This window comes from Lipotes vexillifer, unplaced genomic scaffold (genome assembly GCF_000442215.2).
Source record: "Lipotes vexillifer unplaced genomic scaffold, Lipotes_vexillifer_v1.1 scaffold98, whole genome shotgun sequence".
Taxonomy (NCBI): Eukaryota; Metazoa; Chordata; class Mammalia; order Artiodactyla; family Lipotidae; genus Lipotes; species Lipotes vexillifer.
In genome coordinates, this window is record NW_006799611.1 from 3,315,649 (window position 1) to 3,327,026 (window position 11,378).

At 51.5% G+C, this 11,378-nt stretch overlaps 1 protein-coding gene across 1 annotated transcript in view; it reads right to left on the reverse strand.

The window, feature by feature from the left end:
- Positions 1 to 1,096: 1,096 nt before the first annotated feature.
- The window catches only part of PTGES (prostaglandin E synthase), a 12,450-nt gene continuing 2,168 nt past the window's right edge, over positions 1,097 to 11,378 (reverse strand). The window contains exons 2-3 of the mRNA XM_007471816.1: positions 9,803 to 9,885; positions 1,097 to 1,460 (exon numbers count right to left, since the gene is read on the reverse strand). Coding sequence (XP_007471878.1) covers positions 1,211 to 1,460; positions 9,803 to 9,885 — 333 coding nt within the window. The 3' untranslated portion in view covers positions 1,097 to 1,210. The remainder of the gene's footprint in view (positions 1,461 to 9,802; positions 9,886 to 11,378) is intronic.

The following is an 11,378-nucleotide window of genomic DNA, read 5'->3' on the forward strand; positions in this document are numbered from 1 at the left end:
CTAGATACTGGAGGAAAGGGGCAGCGCTGGGGAGGGGGTTTGGGGAGAGGCAGGACTGCACAATGGTTAGAGAAGTTTTGGGGAGCCAGACAGGCGGGGTTCAGAGCTGATTTCACACTGCAGGGAGTCCACCTTGAGCCTCGGTTTCCTCATGTGTAAAAATGGGCTTGACTGACCATCTTACTGGCCCACGGCAGGAGGTGGGAGGGTGTCTCCCAGCAGCCTGCTTGCTTTCTGCATGATTCAGCACCCTCGTCTGGGTGGGTTTGTGTGTTTGCCAGAGACTGTGTCTTGTCAGTTTCGCCCCAGACACAGACCCGCAAAAGTGTCGGGCGAGCCGGATCCCCAGCCAGCCTGGGCGGTGGTGGATGCCAGGAACCAGCATCCAGGGGGTCAAGCTGGTCAGACACTTCATTAATGACTAAAGCCACATGCTCTTACAGCAAGAGTCCAGGAGAGACACATGATTCCCCACAGGGGTGCACATTTGTGGTTTTCAAGCCTCGCAAATACCGAAGGAGTCAAAATTTCCTTTTAGCGGTTGGTCCTTCAAAGCCCATTGTCCTTGAATGACAGCTCTTTGGAGTAACTAAAGCCTCGGGAAGAGAAGGCCGACCTCACTGTGGGCCCTTCCCATCGGCACCTGTGCCAAAGACAGAAGGATGCAGCAAAGGAATGTGGCACAGGGAAGTGTCAACAGGGCACAAAGGAGCACAGCCCTTCTCCCACCGGGAGAGAAACTCCCACCCTGCCAGTCCTGGGCCCTCCCCTAGAGGGAACTGGCAGTGGGCCCCAGGCCCAGCCATTGCTGGGACTCACAGGAACTTTCTAAAACTGCAGACGCCCAGGCTCCCCTCTAGACCAGCTAAATCAGAATCTCTGGGGTGGAGGTGAGAAGTCCTTATTTATTACAGCCCTGGATTCAGAGGGTCGTTAGGTTCAGAGACCTGAACTGAGTCTCTGCTCACCCTTCCCAGACTTGGGGAGGAAGGGGGAGGGATATTTTTCATGCTCTGTTCTGTAAGTGGAAGGATTTTCTATCAGTCGTGACAACCGGTCTCTAAACAGTTCCAGTCAGTGGCTTCACCCAGGAATCCAGCTGGTTGCCAGGAAACCAGGCCCCGGGGCCTATCACAATCTCAAAGGGGCACCTGGTCTCCCGGTGGCTCGTGGCCAGGGGTCTGGCGGCCGAGGAGGTGTCAGCGGCTGGTCACAGGTGGCAAGCTGCTTCCCAGACAATCTGCAGGGCCATGGAGGCGCAAGGAAGCTGGGCCAGGGTGTAGGCCAGAGAGCGGGTGGGCGCCCGCAGCTTCCCCAGGTAGGCCACGGTGTGCACCATGCGGCCCAGGAAGACGACCAGGAAGTGCATCCAGGCAACGAAGGGGTCAGGCCCCAAGAAGGAGTAGACGAAGCCCAGGAACAGGAAGGGGTAGATGGTCTCCATGTCATTCCGGTGGGCTCTGGGAAGGCAAGGGGGTGCAGTCAGCCAGGAGCCGGCTTTGAGAATGTCCTGGAAGCTGAGACCCTCTGCCCCGAAAGGCCCCACACCCCTGGGGACCATCTCGGGGGTGCCAGACTCACGTCCACCATGGCCAAGACAAGGAGATACCCCAGAGGCAGGGGCGACGGTGACTCCAAGCTTGTGCCGGTGAGCAGCTCAGAAAGTGAACCCTGTTAGCCGACCGAGAGCCACGAAGGGCTGCTGGTTGGTTTTCTTACCAACCCCAGGGCTCGCCAAGACGCAGCCCCTGCCGTGGTCTCCCCTATCTTCCCCTCTGGTCTTGGACACCAGGCAAGAAAAGTGGGGCTCAGTGGGGTTGAGTGAAAGCTGGGGTGGAGCCTCGGTCTGCCTCCAGCCCCTGCTCTTTCATCTATTTATTTTTTAATTTTGGCCACGCCGTGCAGCTTGCAGGATCTCAGTTCCCTGACCAGGAATTGAACCCGGGCCACGGTAGTGAAAGCGCCAAATCCTAACCACTAGACCACCAGGAAACTCCCCAGCCCATGCTCTTTACCACCAAGGCAGGGCTTTTCTGAGGCCGTCCTCCTTCCAAATGCAGGTTCCTGGGCCCTCCCCAGCGGGATGGGCTAAGAACATGCATCTGAAATCCACGCCTGGCTCTGTCCTATTCTGCCCCTAAATCTAAGCAAACCCTTCCTCCTCTCAGGGATAATAAGAACTTGCACTCACTGGAGCCAGCCAATCGCCGGACAGCGACGAAGCTCTGTTTCATCCGCGCTATCCTGCTTCTTTCTTTGTTTAAAATATCAAGTGTGTGAGTATATGTGGTGGTGGTGGGGAAGGGCGGCTGTGTATAACCCTGCCATAAAAAAATGACCGACAAAGAAAACTCATCCACTTCTGCTAAGAGTTGGTTCACATTTTCCATGATTCCTGCTAATGGGCAGCTTCCTCTGTGGAGGATGGGGAGGTCAAGTCTCATAAGTTAGAGACTGAGCAAATGACCAAAGCCAGAGATGGCATGTTGGAAGCGCAAATAAACAGGAACGCGGTGCCTGGGCCGTGACCTCCCGCAAGGACAGGCCACATGTGTGAGGCACGGGGACGCTTCTAGAACTGAAGCCCCTTCTCCAAGCCTTCCAGCTGGAGTGCATTTCACCAACACTGCACCAACGGGCCAAGCCCAGCCCAGCAGCCCCGTGTGGGGACCTGCCGCAGAGTCCTCCTCTTGCCTGCCACTTGCAAGGACCTCAGGCAAGGGCCAGGGTATGTGGATGCTAGGAATTGGGCAGGGCGGAGGGGAGAAGCACTCAGCAACCCGGGGCTGCAGGGGTCTCTGTGGCATGACTAGGGTGCGTGTAGTCAGGGAAGGAGACGTTTTACTGAAGCCTGAATGATGAGGGGCCATCTGTGCAGGGGAAGAACTCTCCAGGAAGAAGCATGGGCATGTGCAAAGGCCCTGAGGTGGCAATGAGCATTGCGTGATCAAGGCTCAGAAAAGTGACCCATGTGGCTGGAGCGTGGCACGTAAGAGGGAGGGAGACAGGATAAGAAGGGGAGAGGGGCCTCATGAAGCAGGGTAAGGGGTCTGGAATTCAATCTGAGTGTACAAAAGCTCCCGTAAACCCAGCAGGGCCTGGATCTTAGATCAAACTCAGGACACAGCAGTGGGTGTCTCTGTCCCCATATCCTGGAGCCAACGTGAGTCTTCCTTCTCCTTTATTCCCAGAGCTTGACCTTGGGACACAGCCCCAGGGAAAGCAAGTCTACAGCAGGGCAGGTCTCACCAGCTGGGGGAAATACTGCTGGATGCCCATGTGAGAGAAGCAGGCCGTGGCCGGATCTTGGCTACAGGGATGAAGAGGGGGAAGCTGAGGACTGGGGCCATTTCAATTCCTCAATCGAGCAAGTCCCTTACCTTACTGGGGAAGAGGCAGCAAATGTTGCTCTAAAATCATGCTATTTATCCCCATGCTATGGGGATAAATCTGTGTACACCGACATCCCCCCTAACATGCTATGAGACAGACACCTTGGAAAACCTATTTTACATTAAGTCAGGGTGTCCTAGAAGGTGGTCTTCCTCCCACAGGTTGACTCATGAGATGGTGCCAGCTGGGAGTATTTTTGTCATGTTGTATATTTCTCGGAAAGTTTCAGGAAAAGCGTAACTAGCGCATGAAACCCATTCAATGAGACACTTCTCCTTAAAGTATGTATTTACATTCTAAGGGTGAGTCACTTTTTAGAAAGCTGTTAAGAGGATCGTTGGCCAAACCCCAAAGCACAGGTGAGGGAAAGAAGTCGGAGGACACCAGGCAGAGAGGAGGAATAAAGATGGGAGGGGGAGCCCTACCTCCTGGCTCCAGCAACTGGGACTAGAGGATTCGGAGGTCACCTTTGAGGGAGGCGAGAGGAGAGGTGGCTGGGAGCTGAGAAAGCCCCTCAGCCCCTGGCGTGCCCAGTCCCCACGAAAACTGCCGTGGGGCCCCCACGAAGCCACAAGTGGTGCCGAGGACAGGCCTGATGCCAAGAAAATTCACTCCTGTCCTCCCCACCACCCCTACCCCAGGATCCGAATCGAGAGACGTGGAGGGAGTCACGTACCAGAGAGATGCTTGGGTAAAATGTGTCATTCCACTAATAACCAGTTTTTCTGTTTTTTGGGGTTTTTTGTTTTGTTTTGTTTTTTTTGCGGTACGCGGGCCTCTCACTGCTGTGGCCTCTCCCGTTGCGGAGCACAGGCTCCGGACGCGCAGGCTCAGCGGCCATGGCTCACGGGCCCAGCCGCTCTGCGGCATGTGGGATCTTCCCGGACCGGGGCACGAACCCGTGTCCCCTGCATCGGCAGGCGGACTCCCAACCACTGCGCCACCAGGGAAGCCCTAATAACCAGTTTTTTAAGGTGAAAACCATTCAGAGCAAATTCCCACTAGACTGGACTTGCATGGCTTCCTGCAGCATTAGGCCTGCCTCTCCCGTCAACAGACACGGCAACACCGGCTGCCTTTCACTGCATCAGGTGACAGGACTGTGGAGAGAGCCCTACAGTTCCCCCCAGGCCTCCTGGGCAGGGACCGCTGCTGGCAGCCCCGCTAGCTCTCTCCTCTTCCCTCCCCAGGCTCTCCATCTGCACAGGTGATTTCCTTGAATTCAGGTTTGATATGAGGTGAAGCCTGCTTAGTTTTAAAGGCAGGTTATAACATAGAGTTAAACCACCTTCTTGAAAGGAGAGCAGAGCCCATATCAGATGGCCTGGGCTCAATGGCAGCTTAGCCGTCACGAGCGATGCGGCCTTGGCAAACCTGCTTCTTCCTCTATAGATGCTAGTGCCGCCCTTGGAAGCCTATTGGGAGGCAGAGTGGGTTGGTTCCTATAAAGTGCTTAGAACACTGCCTGGCACGGAGTAGTTTTGCCCCAATTTAGCTGCCATCTTCTTTGTCATTGTCACCATCACCACCAGCCCTGTCCCAGACATGACTGTTAAAGTTAATTTCAGCTCTTGGTTGTGCCAGACTCCCAGCGCCCTCAGACGCCCAGGCCAAATTAATAAACATTTTATGGTGCGAGGCTAGCAGCCTCGGACCTCCCCGAGGGTGCTCATTATACCCCTGGCCTCGGGCAAGTCTCTGTCTCTGGACCTCGGTTCATCATCCACAAAATAATGTGTTTGGATGGGGTCTTAAAGGACTTCTAGGGCTGAGATTTTGTGACCCAATCTCCTGACAAACCAGTTCACTCAGATAAAGTCTCCACACCACACTCCAAATAATCAGGAGTATCTTAAAGTTTGGGCCAAGTGTTTGTCTTCCTTCCTCGGGACCACTCAGAGACACGCACACCCGCTGGCCCCAATGAAGGTGCATTCACATAAACTCAGAATCTGGCCCAAACATACATTGCCGGGAGACTTGGATAGGAATCACTAAAAGGATGCGGCTGGGTTTCATCGTTTTCCTTGAAACCTGGTTCCTGACCTCCCAGAGCTGGGCTCACATTTGAGCTCCAGCCTGTGCTAATCTGCAAGGCAGATCTGTGCTCCAAGAACTGAGACCAAAGTGCTTTCCTGTTTCTGCAAAAAGGCAGCCCTGGTTGCACTAAAACCTCTGGTCTAATATTTAACTCACTTTTGCTTCCAGGGCATCTCCTGTCAGGTTCCAGCCAGTTCTCCGGTAGCGGATGGCAGGATGTGTGATTCTCTGCACCCTCGAGGTTCCATGATGTTATGTAAAGCCAGCAGGAGCCCTGGGGCCCCAGGAACCCCCAGATCTGGCATAGTAAGCCCCAGTAAATAACAGTACATGCAAGGTCACCAACAACACTCACCAAATGAATATGACATTATTAGCTAAGAGGTGCTCAAAAAGTGCTGAATTGGACACTATTTACGATAGCCAGGTTATGGAAGCAACCTAAATGCCCGTCGACAGACGAATGCATAAAGAAGATGTGGTACATATATACAATGGAATATTACTCAGCCATAAAAAGGAACGAAATTGGGTCATTTGTAGAGACGTGGATGGATCTAGAGACTGTCATACAGAGTGAAGTAAGTCAGAAAGAGAAAAACAAACATCGTATATTAACGCATATATGTGGAACCTAGAAAAATGGTACAGATGAACCGGTTGGCAAGGCAGAAATAGAGACACAGATGTAGAGAACAAACGTATGGACGCCAAGGGGGGAAAGCGGCAGGGGTGGCTGGTGGTGGTGGATGAATTGGGAGATAGAGATTGACATGTATACACTAATATGTATAAAATGGATAACGAATAAGACCCTGCTGCATAAAAAATAAATAAAATAGGGCTTCCCTGGTGGCGCAGTGGTTGAGAGTCTGCCTGCCGACGCAGGGGACGTGGGTTCGTGCCCCGGTCTGGGGGGATCCCGCATGCCGCGGAGCGGCTGGGCCCGTGAGCCATGGCCACTGAGCCTGCGTGTCTGGAGCCTGTGCTCCGCAACGGGAGAGGCCACAACAGTGAGAGGCCCGCATACCGCAAAAAAATAAATAAATAATAAATAAGTAAGTAAGTAAGTAAATAAATAAATTCGGGGACTTCCCTGGTGGCGCAGTGGTTAAGAATCTGCCTGCCAATGCAGGGGACATGGGTTTGAGCCCTGATCCGAGAAGATCCCACATGCTGTGGAGCAGCTAAGCCCGTGCGCCACAACTACTGAGCCCGCGCGCCTAGAGCCCATGCTCCGCAGCAAGAGAAGCCACCGCAATGAGAAGCCCATGCACCGCATCAAAGAGTAGCCCCCTCTCGCTGCAACTAGAGAAAGCCTGCACGCAGCAATGAAGACCCAACGCAGCCATAAATAAATAGATAGATAGATAGATAGATAGAATCCGCCTGCCAATGCAGGGGACACAGGTTCGAGCCCTGGTCCAGGAAGATCCCACATGCCGCGGAGCAACTAAGCTCGTGCGCCACAACTACTGAGCCCGTGCGCCTACAGCCCGTTCTCCACAACAAGAGAAGCCACCGCAATGAGAAGCCCGCGCACCGCAACGAAGAGTAGCCCCCGCTCACCGCAACTAGAGAAAGCCCGCATGCAGCAACGAGGACCCAACACAGCCAAAAAAAATAAAAATAATAAATAAATTAATTAATTAAAAAAATAAAAGTGTTGAATTGGGGAATTCCCTGGTGGTCCAGTGGTTAAGACTGGGGTGTTTTCACTGCCGGGGGGTCCGGGTTTGATCCCTGGTTGGGGAACTAAGATCCCACAAGTTATGTGGTACAGCCAAAAAAAAAAAAAAGTGCTGAATTGAATTTCAGCTACTTGAATATCAGCACTGTAGATGACGTGTCCTTTTGTTCAGAAATGAAAATTGTGTTGGGTGGGTGGAGACATCGTGGCACCACACGGGTGTGTGGTCTCTCCCTGGCATGGTTGCAGCCAATAAAAACAAAGTGTTCATGACCCTATGTAACCACCCCTGTGCCACAAGTAACACGAGTTTTGCTACACAGACCTCTCACCCCTTGGGAGAAGCCGAACACTCCTCTGGGTGGCTGCTCTGAGCTGGCTTGGCAACCGGCTGCCCCTGCTACTCATCACAACCTTCTCCACTGCCCAGGAGAGTCATGCCAACCAGGTGGCATGAGGGTCACCAGTATGGATTCATGTATGGGTGAGGCTTTTGTTCACCAAAGTACAACGAGTGCTTAGCACAGTAGCTAGCACATGGTCAGTGCTCGTTGAATGTTGAACGAACGGATAGATGGATGGATGGATGGACCTCGTATGAAGGACTATATACTGTAGTTACATTAGAAAGGATGAAATAGCAATGAATTTCACTTTCTACATTACACATTTCTGTAATTTAAAAAAACCACAAGTACATGTTATTTTCAATGGCCAAGAAAAATAAAAGAATCTCTATTATTTATACCACTTGGTCCCACTCATTTCTGCCGGTGATTCATGGGAATGTGACAAGAACTAGGTGAGGGCTTGTGTCTGTCTCACTCCTGTCCAGCTACCCATCCTCCCCACACCCATCCCATGACAACCCCCATCCCCTGGGAGTGCTTCCTCCTGGCTCTCCAGCCCATTGGTGTAAAACAGCAGAGAGGAAACTGCCAAAATACTCACCACTGAGACTGGCTACGTGAAAGTAACATTTAGTCTCTGATGGAATTTTACACAGCCTTTCTTTCTTTCTTTCTTTCTTTCTTTCTTTATTTATTTATTTATGGCCCCACATGTGGCTTGTGGATCTCAGTTCCCTGATCAGGGATTGAACCTGGGCCACATCAGTGAAAGTGCAGAGTCCCAGCCACTGCACCGCCAGGGAACTCCCTCTGCATCCCTTTTTTAAGATTCACTTTTTGAGTAGTATTTACTGACATGGAAAGTGCTCATGAAATAACTAACTGAAAAAAAATCAGAACGCCCAGTTGGGTGTACAATGCACACCTAGTGTTATGAAAAATATTTAGACAGATGACAAAGAGGAGATAGATGAACATGTTAACAGTGACAAGAATTGTGAGTGGTTTTCCCCTTTCTGCTCTACGTATTTTCAATATTAGCCAAATTGTTTGCAATGAATAGTTCTGAGGGTTTTGTTGTTGTTGTTGTTGTTGTTGTTGTTGTTTTTTGCGGTACGCGGGCCTCTCACTGCTGTGGCCTCTCCCACTGTGGAGCACAGGCTCCGGACGCGCAGGCTCAGCGGCCATGGCTCACGGGCCCAGCTGCTCCACGGCATGTGGGATCTTCCCGGACCGGGGCACGAACCCGCGTCCCCTGTATCGGCAGGCAGACCCTCAACCACTGCGCCACCAGGGAAGCCCAGTTCTGAGTTTTATAATAAGAAAAATTGCTTTTGATTGACTGGGGGATGCTAAGCATATGAAAAAATGTTCAACTTCACTCAGAAATGCAAAGTAGGGAGTTCCCTGGCAGTCCAGTGGTTTGGACTCCGTGCTCTCATTGCTGAGGGCCTGAGTTCGATCCCTGGTCAGGGAACTAAAATCCCATAAGCTGCACAGCACAGCCAAAAACAAACAAAAAAAGAAATGCAAAGTAAAACTGAAATGTGATGTACATTTTCACCCATCGTGTTGGCAAGGATCCACCCAAAAGTGGATACAGAGTTAGCAGGGTCGGAGACACATCTCACACACCAGTTGTGGGACTAGATTTGTGTACCATTTGACAGTATTTCTTACCATTTGATTGCAGCCTGCAGTTTTGCTCACACTGACGCACAAAGGAAAATGAAAGAAGTTTTGATGCACTCTGTTCATAACACAGAAGGACTTAGAACAGCCTAAATGCCATTGGAGGGTAAGTGGTTGGATCAGCTACAGACCATCTATTTAATAGAGAAATGGTGTAAATACTACAGTGCCGATGTAATGAACGAGGCCCCTCTATGGGCTGATATGAAACAGTTTCTGTTATGTGAAAAAAGGACAGTATAAATCAGTGGGTAAAGAGTGATCCTTTGGGGGTAAAAAGGAAAAAGCATAGTGTGTGTGTAGTAAATGCAGGAGAAGTGTCTCGGAGAAGATGCATTAGACATTGGTAACAGCACTGGCCCCTGGTGAGCAGATCTGGGCAGGACCTGCAGGTCAGAGGTGGGAGAGAGACTGAAATTGCACTGAATATCCTTTTCTAACTTTGTCATCCTGAGCCACAAGCACATATTACTTTTCCACGAGTAACTAGAAATTAAATTAATGAATAAATGAAAACAGTCTAAGAGGATCTGGAAGGCAGAAGACCTAGGCCCCCTGGGCATCCTCCAAGCCCCCGTGTTCAGAAAAGGGCCCGAAAGGACAGGCCGTGATCAGGCTGAGGGCCAGTGGTACTTGCCTGAGACAACGTTCCACATCTGGGTCAGTCCGGCAATACTGGAGGCCTCCATGTCTCTGAGCATCCTCAGGGTTGGCAAAAGCCTGGAATACATCAGCTGAGAATTACTGTTCGTGAGATGGACGGCCCAGTCGACTAGGTCCGCGGCGATGCAAGCACATACGTGTCCATTCACCAGCATCCATGAACCCTTACTGCGTGCGAAGTGCTGGAGACTCACCGTGAACAAGGCTGCTATGGACTAAAATGTTTGTGTCCCTGCAAATTTCCTATATTGAAGCCTAACCCCCAGTGTGATGCCTTTAAGGAGGCAGTTATGTCATAAGGGTGGGGCTCTCTTGAATGAGATTAGCACTCTTATAAGAGACCCCAGAGAGCTGCCTCGCCCCTTTGCCATGTGAGGACACAGCAAGAAGATAGCCATCTATGGACCATAAAGTAGGCCCTCATCAGACACCACCTCTGCCGGTTCCTTGACCTTGGACTTCCCAGCTTCCAGAACTGTGAGAAATAAATTTTTGTTGCTGATAAGCCACCCAGTCTCTGGCATTTTGTTGTATAGCAGCCTGAAAAGACTAAGAAAAAGGCCCTCCTATCTCTGCTCTTGTGAAGCTCACAGTGTAATGAGGGACTTGCCAATGAACCAGGGAAGACCAGGTTGTGAGTGTTGAGAAACAGAAGACTGGGTTTGCTTTGAGAATGTTCACAGGAGACCCAACCAAGGCTGGGGATCAGAGAAGCCTTCTCTGAGGCAGTGACAGTAAAGCTGAGGCTTGAAGGATGCATCGACATTAACCAGAAGAAGGGAGGGTTACGGAACAGCATGTGCAAAGGCCCTGGGGTCAGAAGAAGAGCATGTATGAAGAATGAAAAACCAGCAGGATGGAGCATAGACAGCAAGGGACAGAGTTCCAAGATAAAGTTGCAGGGGTCAGCAGGGGTCTTGGAGGCAGGGCCCTAAAAATTTAAACTTTGAACTAAGAGCAATGAGAGGGTCTTGACAGGTCCCGGTGCGAAACTCGGCTCCACACCGACTAACTGCAGGTTTCTGAACTTCCCTGGGTCTCAGCTTCCTCATCTGTGAATTCCAGATCAAATGAGGTTCATCTACCACATGAAGAGCAAAGGAGAGAAGTGGAGACGCCCCAGCACAGCGCCAGGAGGGCGCTCCCTCCGTGAATTGTCAGTGCAAAAGAGGGACTTGAGGTCACACTCAGGTCATTGGAGGTCACACCGATCGCTCTTGCTGCACTGTTCCCTGCGGGCATCCAGCCAGCCAGCCCCACCAACCCCACAGCAAACCTGAATCTCTGTAGCACGTTTTCTAAATTGCATATCCCGCTGCTTCTGATTCATGAGCCCTTGAGATATCTGTTCCCAAGTGCTGGGTTTTTTTTTTTGTCCTGCCTGGTGCATCTGCCCCTGCTCCAGCCCAGAGGTGAATGCAGCGCCTGTCACGATCAGGATTCCCCAACGCCCAGAATTCTTCTCTGCTGGCCCTTAAGTCATGGAATCACCAATTCTGATGGCCCTGCAGAGTCCGTGGGGCTGTGACACCTTTCACAGGGTCTCGGCA